Genomic DNA, 12,000 nt, shown 5'->3' with positions numbered 1-12,000 from the left:
TAACATAGTCTCCAAGGAAGGGCTCCCCATTCCAGCGGTGAAATACCAGACAATCTATAAAGCATCCTCAACCAGGTCCCTTGTTATGTCTTGTTTGCAAATTGTGATGGCGGGGGGGACTGGGACTGGTGCAGCAGCAGGTGATAACATCCTCCCTAATGCTCCTGAGCAATGGATCTCAGCCAATGTCAATGCTTGATCTTCCATCCAGAGGTAGTTGTACTCCAAGTCCCATCGGGGCTGGCACTCTTACAGGCGCCACATCATACCTGTTCTGTATCTGTAAGAAAGTGCACCTTTGGAACTCCCTGCCTATTGATTTCAGGCAGGGGCTGTTCATTGTATTCTTTTTGCCACCTGCTTAAAAAAATGTTCTCCTTTAGACAAGCCCACCCAGCCATTTAGAAAGCTGGCGAGAGTTTTAATCTGCTTTTAGTCTATTGCTCTTTTAACTTTTTGAAAGCCTTAAATCGTTGTTGTTTATCGTTTTTGTAAACCACGTTGAGGTTTTTTGGGTGGTTGAACAACCAAGCAGTAAATTTTACAAAATTAAATAAATCAACTTCAGCGGGCAGCATGCCCAATGGTTAGGGACAGTTCTGAAACATCTGGAGGGCAACATGTTGCCTACCTCTAGTCTGAGGGGGGACACACACACATCCAAAAAACCTCCACCCATCTTCACACTTCTGCAATAAAGGCACAGAGTCAAAACACACGATTTGTCCTCTTTTTTTCTTTTTCTTTTACTTTCTGGGTTCCGAGAGCTCATGGGTCAGTTCAATTAGCTACATTCGTGGGGTCAGAAGGCGGGCACTATACAGGAGGCAGCGCTCAGGAGGCGAGCGGACACACTCTGTTGTATTTATATAAATATGCATAGATTATTTAAACACACCTACAGTACAGTTGGGGGGGAAGGGGGGGCGGGAGGTCTGGTTGAGGGGAAAGGAGTCTTAACGGCCCGGATTCCAGGACGCCAAGAGGGTCCGTCTGAAGAGGAATTCATGTGCAAGACTTCAGCGAGACCCCCTCTCTCTCCAAAAGCGCGACTCGTTTAAACAGTAGATAATCTACTCGATCGGAAGCTGGCAGAAAACGCTGTCAGCTTGCCTAGTGGGGAGCGGCTCCCACATATCTCTGTGTGGGGCCTCCCCCATCCTGTGCACATTAAACGCCTTCCCACTTCAAGTCACCACTATCTGCAAGATTCCCAAGGGTCTATAGCATGGGTTAAATGAGAAGGGAGCAAGAGGTTTAGAGGTCAAAAGTGCTACTCGATTTGGAAGACTGGGGGGTGGGGGGTTGGAAGGCGACCAAAGCCAACTCAAAAGAATTTTACAACGGCCGATGCGAGAAAATATCAGAACATGTCAGAAGCTCCTCGCTGTGTTATCCAGTGTCCAAGGACTTTCTCCTGAAAGCTTCTCACTCTCTCTCACACACACATACACGCAAATTTGCTAAAAAGCCATGCCACTCTCCAGCCACAATTTAAAACAAACCCCAATGGAAGAACCACCTTAGAAATTAAAGGCATCTCAATCCACACAATCCTTTCAGAACAGCAGCAATATTGAGGTCACCGAAGGAGCGGTGCCCGAGGGACGGGGAAGGAAGCAGCCGGGTAGGAGAGAGGAGGCAGAAGGGTTGCCCTCCGGCACCCCTCATGCCCAGGCGCCTTCGTCGGCCACCCCGGAGTCCGCCGGGCTGTGGGAAGGCTCCACAAGGGAGGCGAAGACGTTGTGGAAGGCTGCCCAAGGTCGGTACTGCTCTGGAGGTCGCTTGGAAGGACTGTCCTTGGGCGAGGCGCCCCCTGCTGGAGACTTGCCAACCCCAGCCGCCTTGTAGCTGAGGGGCGTGGGGATTTTCGAAGGGGTCTTGTCCGGCTGGGAGTCGGTGCGAGGCTTGATCATGGGGCGCAGCTTGAGTTTGTAGATGGAAGGCACACGGTCGGGTTTCTTGAGGGACGGCTTCGGGCGCAGCACGACTTCCTCAGAGGGAGCGGGGCCCCCGGGGGACCCCTCGGCGGCCTCGCGGGGCGGAGAGCCCAGGTGCGCATCGGCTGCCTCCATGACGCCCCAGGGGCTGTCCGACAGAAGCTCGGGAAGCTCCGCCCCTTCCTGGACTTCCTGCAGGTCGTTCAGGCCGATGTAGCAATTGCTCTCGTCCGAGGAGCTGGACAGAGCCGGCTTCCTCCAGCGTGTGGCTCGCTCCAGAGGCACCGGCGAGTCCCACAGGTCGCAGGTGTCAGCCGAGCCGTTGTGGAAGTCGGGGGGAACCGCGGTGCCCGCTTCAGGGACCCCCGGCCTCTGGGAGGCGGCGTTCCTCTTGGGCTCATCTTTCGCCTCGCCCGGGAGGCCGTACTTGCTGAAAAAGTTGAGGGACGACGAGGACGAGCTGGAGGAGCAGTAGGCCGAGTCGGCGGCTCCTTGATCTGGGGTGGTTTGCAGGATGCGTGGGCCGTCACAGGCCCGGCCCAGAGGCTCTAACTGCTCTGGCTCTCCGTCTACCACCAGGCCCATCATTTGGGAGTTGGCCAGGAACTCTTCCTCCAGTCGCCGGAACAGCTGCTGTTCCTGGCTCGGGTCCAGGCGCAAAGGGGTCCGGAAGGTGTGAGCCAGCTCTTCCAGCTCCCGTCCTAAACTGTCTGAGGGCTGCCGCGAGTGCTCGCTCCCACCAGGCCGGGGCTGCTGCCTCGTGGCCCCACGGGATCCCCCCAAAGCTGGCTGCTTCTGCCTCTGAGTCCCGCAGGCTGAGGGAGGCGGTGTCCGCGGCGGGGGGTCTGTTGTTTTTGTGGCGGGGAGAGACCCCCTGCGGTTGGCGAGTGCCGGGCTCCGAGACCCCACCGGGGTCCCTGGTGCCCACCTGGCTGGGCTCTTGGTCCTGGGGGTGCTTCTTCCAGAGCCGCCGGGCCTCTCCTTGGGGTCTTCGGCCCGCACCCAAGAGTGCTGCCCGTCCTTACCTCGGCTGATGACCAGCATGGTGGGCTCCCCGGTGGGCCTCCCCTGGCTTCGTGCCCGCGGGCGAGGGCTCTGCTGCACGGACGTCTTGAGGTGCCCATTGGCCATCCGGGGGCGGCCGCGTTCTTCCGCCTCAGTCCTCCGGGGTGCCGGAGATGGCCTTGGCAAGCCCACCCGGTCTCGTGACTGGCTGCGGCTGGCCGGCTGCCTCTTCGGGCTGGCGTGGGCCTGAGGGCCGGTCCCTTCGCCCAGCCGCCGCACGGGCTCCTTCCTGAGTGCTGGGCCGCTGCTGCCGCCATCTTCGTTGTGCCGCTTCCCTGGAGTGCCGCTCTGCGCGGAGGACGCAGAGGAATCGCTGTCTCCAGAAAGACGCCGGGCTCTGGGGGGCCTAGAGTGGAGGGGGAAAGGAGATTGTGGTGGTTAGCAGTATTCGCATTTATCCGTACTAAAAGATTTCTATAATGCCATTCACAATAATGGTGCAGAACGCTGCAGCCGGACCGCTGACTGGAGTTTCTTGCCGTGACACCATTCTTTAAAAAAAGCTGCCCCGGCTGCTCATCTACTACTGAGCCAGGTTCAAGTTTCTTGTGCTAATTTACAAAGCCTGAATTCTTATATCCCAGTTCAAGCATTGAGGTCATCTGCCAAGGAGTCGTGGATTGTTCCCTGAATTGGTGAGGATCGTTTGACAACAACAAGGGTGGCGGTTATTGTTTTGTTGTTTCAGTTTAATTATTTACTTGTGCTTTATCTTGTATTTCATTCTGTGAACCACCCTGGGATCTCTTGATGAAGGGTGGTATACAAAATTTAATAAATTTAAAAATAAACAAACAAATAGTGTCATCGGCCTAGTCTTGTGGAACATTCTGCCACTAGAGATTCAGCAGGCAACTTTTAAACGCCTGCTGAAAGCTTTTCTATTCCCCCTGGCCTACGCAGGTGAATAGGAATACATCCTTCCGCAAGGGTTAACTGGTGGCAGTCTTAAACCATTTAATAGTTTTATTGTATGGTTCTTCACCATTCCTCCTCTGCCCAGCCCCTGACACTAGGTAAGGCTGGCAAAGACCCCTTGTCTGAAACTGGACCCAGGGAACAACTTAGAATCATAGAATCATAGAGTTGGAAGAGACCACAAGGGCCATCCAGTCCAACCCCCTGCCAAGCAGGAAACACCATCAAAGCATTCCTGACAGATGGCTGTCAAGCCTCTGCTTAAAGACCTCCAAAGAAGGAGACTCCACCACACTCCTTGGCAGCAAATTCCACTGCCAAACAGCTCTCACTGTCAGGAAGTTCTTCCTAATGTTTAGGTGGAATCTTCTTTCTTGTAGTTTGAATCCATTGCCCCGTGTCCGCTTCTCTGGAGCAGCAGAAAACAACCTTTCACCCTCCTCTATATGACATCCTTTTATATATTTGAACATGGCTATCATATCACCCCTTAACCTTCTCTTCTCCAGGCTAAACATACCCAGCTCCCTAAGCCGTTCCTCATAAGGCATCGTTTCCAGGCCTTTGACCATTTTGGTTGCCCTCCTCTGGACACGTTCCAGAGGGATAAGGCAGCTTCCTCCATCCAGAAAACAACCTACGTTACCTGAGGGTGTTGGACAGCCGCAAGTCACAGGTGTCCCGGTGAACCGTGGGCCCCCTCAGTGGGCTGGCAGAGCTGTGGCCAGACCTTGCGGGCAGCCCGTCGTGCTTCGCGGTCAAAGGAGCCCCCGGCACCTGCCGTGGAGGGGTGTGGTCTCCTCCGGCTCCCTTAGTCGGGTGTCCGGGGCGGGTCCCTTTCGTGTGGCTCGGGTCCCCTCCAGCGGAGAGCCGCTTATCCCCGCCACGGAGCGGTTCGGAGAGCTTGTGCTGGCTCATGGCTTCAGCCCGGCGCTGGGCGCTGGGGCTGCCTGTCTGGGGACTGCCTGGAGTCGCCGTCTTCTGGGGGGAGAATCCGAGCCCCCGGGTCTGGTTCAGGCGGTGGGCTGCAACAGAGAGAGGGAGGGGGGACACCAGGACGAGTGAGGAAAGGGTAGCGAAACAAAAAAGGTCTTCCATCCCCAAGATAGACAAGCATCCACAAGCCACGTCGCCTGGGGCGAGCGCTCCCAGACCTGTGGCGAGAGATATCTCTGCCTCAGAGGTTTCATTTCCACTGCAGTTTTCAAGCAAGTACAGAAGACGAAGAGCCCCAGGAGGTCTCTTATCGTTTCTCTACCTTCTTCTCACCCTGAACCAATGAGGGAAGACCCTCTCCCAAACTCTCAGTGGACACAGGGTAAGATGACAAATAATGGCTGGATAGTCAGCCAAGCCAGTATTTTGTGAACCTTGTTAAGGGGGGGGGGGAGCTTATTTCTGGCTGTGTCTCCTAAGTTAGGTTCCCCTGCACTCTGGTAGCAAGCAAGGATCTGTCGAGGATTCTAAAATCATTTTTATTGATTTTTTCCCCATATATATTTTTACCAAATCAGTCACATTAAAACAAATTTAATACAGATCTCTGCCAGGGTTTCTTTAGCTAAGATTCCTACATTGGACTAGATGAAATTTGAGTTCCCTTGCGACTCTACAGTTCTCTGATACTACCTGGCTACCTGGAGAGCAAACTCATGTCTTTTGTTTCTCAAAGCTCACAAACGGCTAATGTCAGCTGTGCACACCCTTGTGGACTAGCAGCTTTTGCAAATTGATCTACAAGGCTGTCTCACTGGACTCTCCCTAGCCCAACCCCTCATTGCTCCATTCCTTTGTCTCATCTGCAACACAAGCTTTTGCACCAGCACTACTGGGGAGATAACAAGCTGTCCTTGCACTAGGTATTTATCCCAGTGTATAGTTGACGCAGGTGGCACTGTGGGTTAAACCACAGAGCCTAGGGCTTGCCGATCAGAAGGTTGGCGGTTCGAATCCCCACGATGGAGTGAGCTCCCGTTGTTCGGTCCCTGCTCCTGCCAACCTAGCAGTTCGAAAGCACGTCAAAAGTGCAAGTAGATAAACAGGTACCGCTCTGGCGGGAAGGTAAACGGCATTAACGTGTGCTGCTCTGGTTCGCCAGAAGCGGCTTTGTCATGCTGGCCACATGACCTGGAAGCTGTACGCCGGCTCCCTTGGCCATTAATGCGAGATGAGCACCGCAACCCCAGAGTCAGACACGACTGGACCTAATGGTCAGGGGTCCCTTTACCTTTATAGTTGGACTGGTGTACTTTCAGCTGAACATTGTGGAATGTCTGTTTTTAATTTTTTTTAAAAGTCAAGTTTCTAGCCCATAGGGTTGCAACGCTCAGCATCCAAGCCAATCAGGAGGCAGAGAAAAAAAACAGCAAGCAGGGTAACTCCAGGTCACTGTTTTGTGCAAAGCACAATGGACCCGTGTGGAAGGAAGCTATGATGGCCACGTGCCACAAGGGGGCACTGCGAGAATGCAGCAAATCCCCACCTTCAGAAGTTGAAAGTTCCCAGGCTCGATTATGTAGTAGCTGTTTTGAGGTTAATATCGTTTCATGCTCTCCGCTTCCCTGAACAACAGGAAGACTCAGAGTCAGCTGCTATGGGGTCAGTTTCCTGGGAAGGAAAACAGAAGGCTCACAGCATGACTTGCTGAGCCTACAATGCGGGGTTGGGAAGGGGGGCAGGAGAGCAAGGGATGGCCTTTGTAAACCCTCCAAGGATCGTGGCCAAGGCAGGTTCCCAATCTTGGCTCATCTTCATGCGCAAACACGTTCCCCAAGATGGCACAAAAAAAGCAGTCTGTATGATGAGGCTGCTGATCGATCTAATCCGGCATCCTTTCCTCACAGCGGCCAAAGGCCCCAAAGAACCAAGTTAGACTGCCTCTGGACCTGGAGGTTCTGTAAGAACATCAGAAGAGCCTTTTTTGCTGGATCAGGCCAATGGCCCATTCAGCCTGTCACCCTTTCCTCACAATGGCCAATCAGAAGCCCAGAGCAGGATCTGGGCACAAGAGCACCCTGTCCCTCCTCTGTGGTTTCCAGGGACTGGTACAGTGGTACCTTGGTTCTCAAACACCTTGGTTCTCAAACGCCGAAAAACCCGAAGTAAGTGCTCCGGTTTTCGGACGTTTTTCGGAAGCCGAACGTCGGATACTGTTGTTGGCTATTGTTTCTGGGGTGCCTGCACCAATCAGAAGCTGCACCTTGGTTTTCGAACATTTCAGAAGTTTAACGGACTTCCGGAACAGATTAAGTTTGGTGCTTTTGTTCCTGCTATTTATTTTGTGCTTTTGTTTTTGAGGATTTTTCAGTTTTTGTTTTTGTGACTGCGTGGAACCCAGTTCAGCTACTGATTGATTATGTGACTGCAGAAATGGGTAAAAGCCCCTCATCCAAACAAGGACTATCATCAGTGCAGGTAAGAAAAAAAAAATGTTACTTTTAATTTTTAGCATCTACAATACTGTCTTATTTATTTTATAGTACAGTACATTGATTATTGTTTTCATTTTATGGGTGAATGGTCTCGCTAGATAGTAAAATTCATGTTAAATGTTTTAGGGGTTGTTTTTGAAAGTCTGGAATGGATTAATCCGTTTTGCATTAATTTCTATGGGAAAGTGCGCCTTGGTTTTGGAACGCTTTGGTTTTGGAACTGACATCCAGAACTGAGTAAGTTTGAGAATCAAGGTACCTCTGTATTCAGAAGCATCACTGCCTTGGATAGCTCTGCTGGGTGTTTCATGATGTGTACACACACACACACACACACACACACACAGCACGCAGCTTTCAAGAATCCCGGGAAGTGTGGCTTGTTAAGTGCACTGGGAACTGCAGCTCTGTGGGGGCAAACAACAGCTCCCAGGGTTCTTTGGGAGGAAGCTGTGTGCTTCAACTACAGGCTGGGTGTGCAGCCGGAGTCCTCCATACTCACAGAAAGAGGCGCAGCGGCACGGATCGTGCTTGTCCAGGTAGTGTTCCAGGGTGTCCCAGCCACCGCCGACCCGGACCATCACGTGGTTCCTCAGCACCTGTGTGGGCAACCCCCCCAAAAAGCCACATCAGGTGAGCAGGTTTTGCCGGCGGGATGAATAGGGCGGGTCCTCACATGGAAAGGCAAGAGAGGAGAATGCTGGGTGGGGTGCAACAGCTGTAATTGCATTTTAGATCAGTGGTTCCCAATTAGCTAATTACTGAGGACCATCTGTTTTTCAAAAGCCAAGGCATGGAACCCCCTACTTTTGAAAATTTTGATACCTCTGCAATGCAATTTTTTTGAACAAAATGTGGGGGAAGCCCCTAGAAGCAAAGGATTTTAGGTATACAGTCGTACCTTGGTTGTCGAACGGAATCCGTTCCGGAAGTGCGTTCGATTTCTGAAAACATTCGACAACCAAGGTGCGGATTCTGATTGGCTGCAGGAACCTCCTGCGGCCAATCGGAAGCCCCGTCGGACACTCGGCTTCCAAAGAACGCTCGCAAACCGGAACACTCACTTCCGGGTTTGCGGCGTTCGGGAGCCAAAACGGACGAGTACCAAGGCGTTTGGGATCCAAGGTACGACTGTACTGAAAAACAGACTAGGCCCGAGCGATATCTGGTTTTCAACATCGTGATATATACCAGCAGCTAAACATCATGGTATTCAGATATATCATGATGTCTGGAATTGGAGATCGGGAGTGGGGATGAGGGATGGGGCAGCCACAGAGATCTGGGGGATGGAGGGAGGAGAGGAAGGGGAGTCGCCTCCACCGAATGGTTTGAGTGGGAGAGGATAGGGGGTGCACCAAACCACCATTAGCGGGGCAGCCAGCGCTGGCAACCAGCAAAGATCCGTGCCCACTGTGGCTGCTGCTGCTTTCCTGCTGACTGAGAAAAGCTGCTCCGCCTCAGTGCCAAGGGAAGGCAGTTCCATGGTGCCTTGAAGTGAGGGCGATCAGCTGCCCTGTTTCCCCTCAGCGTCAGGGAAGGCAGCTCAGATCGGCAGTGTTATCTGCGGTGCCTTGAAACTGGCTGCCCTGCTTATATTGCTGCGTATTGCCAGGTCAAAAACATTACCGCGGTGTGGTTTCAAAACCGATTTTGGCCAACGTATTGAAAAATCAGGGTGTTCTAAAACAGACCATAAATTTTGTGATTTTGCACAAAATAGTTGGGGGGGGGAGGCAAGAGGTGGGGCCGTGAACTCCCTGGGTGCATTCTGCAGACCCCTAATTAGGAACCACTGTTTTAGATTATTGCTCTTAAATTACTAAAAGGGCCACTGAACCTCAAGGACTGGTTCTCCAAAATAAAATAGCCCAGACCCTGTGGTGTCCATCAGAAGTCCTTGCACCCTACCCAAAGTGAGATGCTGGAACAGGGTGGGGAGGGAGACACGAGAACAGTTCTGTTCAGGGCTGTTCTTCTGGGAGATGGGTCTGGCACCATACTTGCCAGTCTTGAGGTCCCAAGCTAAGACTGTTTCCTTCAATCAGGTCTTTGGCATTCCTCAGGCAGAGGTTGGATGTCCATCTGTCATGGATGCTTTAGCTGAGATTCCCGCATTGCAGGGGGGTTGGACCACATGACTCTTGGAGAAGCTTCCAATTCTATGATTCAATTGCCCCCTATGGGGGTGCTTGTCTTGTAACAGGGCAGGTAACACTCTGCCCTTATACATCACTGGATGAGCATCTAAGGGATCTTGCCTTGCTCATTGTATTAAATTTTCCTCATTGCACTTTGATGCTTTTTCTTTGTATAAAGCTACCGATAGATGCTATCAGTGATAATATAGTAATAATAATCTGATCTCACCGAGTCTAGAGTAGTGGTCCCCAAACTTTTTTTTTGGGGGGGGAAGGGGAGGCCACCACCCCCTTTGGTTCCATAAACTCATCCCCGGTGCTCCCTACCCTACGAAAAAGCATTATTCAGCATAGTGGTTTGTACATCCCACTAAGGAAGATAATAACACAATAAAATTCGAAACAGTAACAATTAATTGCATGTTTTATTCAAAATCCAATTAAAACTATGTGGTTTAATTAATTTAACAAATTTGACGGGCTTGATCCAGGGCTTCTCAAAGCCTGAAATCCATTGGATTATTGTAATTGAAAACTAATAAAAATTATTATCAAAAGTCTGGTAGTCATTTACACCTTCAGTGCCCCCCCCCCTCCTGCCTCTTAGCACCGTTATAGGGAATCCCATTGCCCTCTAGGCCAGGCCAGGCATAGGCAAACTCTGGCCCTCCAGATGTTTAGGACTACAATTCCCATCATCCCTGACCACTTGTCCTGTTAGCCAAGGATGATGGGAATTGTAGTCACAAACATCTGGAGGGCCCGAGTTTGCTTATGCCTACTCTGGTGGTACCCCCCCCCAGTTTGCGAACCACTGGTTTAGAGCCCGGCAGAAAGGTAATTCTTTTTTTGTGGTGGGGGGAGAGGAGGGGATGGGAAAGCTAGGAAGGGAGGGAAAGAAAGAGATGTATTTGTAGAAGATCTTACTCGAACAAAGATCAGGGCGTTGGAGTCTCCCACTTTATATTTACCCTCTGAGACTTTGATCATGGGAAACTGGGATGGGCAGGTGCAATGGCCCAGGATCTCTCTTACCTAAGGAGGAGGGGGGGGAAGAGCGGGTGGAGAAAAAAGAAAAGCCATCGATTAGCAACCAACCCATCGCAAACAATCCAACACGCTGCTCCTTTGCAGCCCATAACAAAATAAAGTGGATGCAAGTCCCTGTGCGAAGCCTACCTCGCAGGGTTGCAAGTGAGGGTCAAACGGGGGGGGGCAGTCTCCTTTTTCGGTTGCGATTCCTGCATTGCAGGGGGGTTGGATAAGGTGGCTCTTGGGGACCCTAATAAACCAGCCCCTAGCCGGCACACCTATGGCCCTGAAGGAACCAGGGGGAATAACTCCCCCCGCTCCACCGATGCTTGCAGACTGTGATGAAATTTCATCTAGTCACAGACTGAAAGTTGGGGGGTGTTTGGGCCTCCTGCCTTGGCAACCAGTTCAAAACAAGGAAGGGGCCCACCCTGTCTGTAGCCGGAGGAGGTGATGCAGGAGGTCATGCCCTGAGCCAAAAGCTGTTCCCAGATGCAGTGATTTACGCCCTCCCGGCTCAGGATAAACCCAGGCTCGGCCTTCTCCAACCTGTGCCTTCCAGATATGTTGAACTGCAACTCCCACCAGCCCTCCAGGTAGGGCTAGGAAAGAGCTGCTGGCAGTCGGTGTTGACAATACTGAGCTAGATACACCAATGATCTGATTTGGTAAAAGACAGCCTCTCCTGTTCCTACGGATCAGGTCTCTTACTAGAGTGGCCCTGAGGCTGAAGGGTGCCCCCTTCCCCTCCTTTCTAGGGGCCGCAAGACACTCCCCCTTAATCAAGGGGGAAGAACCATTTTCTGCCTCAGGGCCACATTGCCTTCTGAGAAAGCTTCTGGGGGCCACATGCCAAGAGGCAAAAGTGGGCGGAGCAACGGATATTTATTTGACCTCTGTGCAAAGAGGCTATGTTCTTACACACCGCTCTGTATCCAGAAAAGCAAGAGGCACTGTCAAGACTCCTTGGGCACATTCCAGCTAGGCAAAAACTTTGGAGGAGGGTACGAAGTAGGCTGAGCGATGGGGTGTGCTCCTGGGGGCCAGACAGAAGCCTGAAGGGTTGCTTTCAGAGTAGATCTGTTGAAATCAATGGGTCTAACTTAGTCATGCCTGTTAGTTGTGATGGGTCTACACTGAGCTACGACTGAAAGCAGTGCGTATTTATTTGGGACAGTGTTAGAGTGACCAACTTCAAAACCGCCACAATGAACATTCACAGTGTTTTATCCTAGTCTTATCTTCTAGGGTTTATCCACCTTCAGCGATGAATAATCTGTTTTTCTGGTTTTCTGAGCCACTGTGATCCCTGGGAAAAGTGAGTTAATGATTCTGAAAAGAGGTAAATAAATGGCTTTTTAAAAGGCGGCGGACGGGAAAGAGTATGAGTTTTTATTTTCCCTCAATGGAACAAAATTTAATGTGTGGAATTTTACAAGCCTGTATAGAACGGCTCTCTTGCTGAAAGGGGGT

General features: G+C 51.6%; 1 protein-coding gene across 1 annotated transcript in view; it reads right to left on the bottom strand.

The window, feature by feature from the left end:
- Positions 1-1,115: 1,115 nt before the first annotated feature.
- GAS2L1 (growth arrest specific 2 like 1) overlaps positions 1,116-12,000 on the bottom strand; it is a 54,703-nt gene continuing 43,818 nt past the window's right edge. Inside the window, exons 3-6 of the mRNA XM_033174827.1 lie at positions 10,423-10,530; positions 7,857-7,953; positions 4,570-4,948; positions 1,116-3,351 (exon numbers count right to left, since the gene is read on the bottom strand). Of these exons, the coding sequence (XP_033030718.1) occupies positions 1,668-3,351; positions 4,570-4,948; positions 7,857-7,953; positions 10,423-10,530 (2,268 nt within the window). The 3' untranslated portion in view covers positions 1,116-1,667. The remainder of the gene's footprint in view (positions 3,352-4,569; positions 4,949-7,856; positions 7,954-10,422; positions 10,531-12,000) is intronic.

Source organism: Lacerta agilis, chromosome 17 (genome assembly GCF_009819535.1).
Source record: "Lacerta agilis isolate rLacAgi1 chromosome 17, rLacAgi1.pri, whole genome shotgun sequence".
NCBI lineage: Eukaryota > Metazoa > Chordata > Lepidosauria > Squamata > Lacertidae > Lacerta > Lacerta agilis.
Note: the sequence above shows the minus strand (reverse complement) of the source record. Positions and strands in the feature narration are given on the sequence as shown.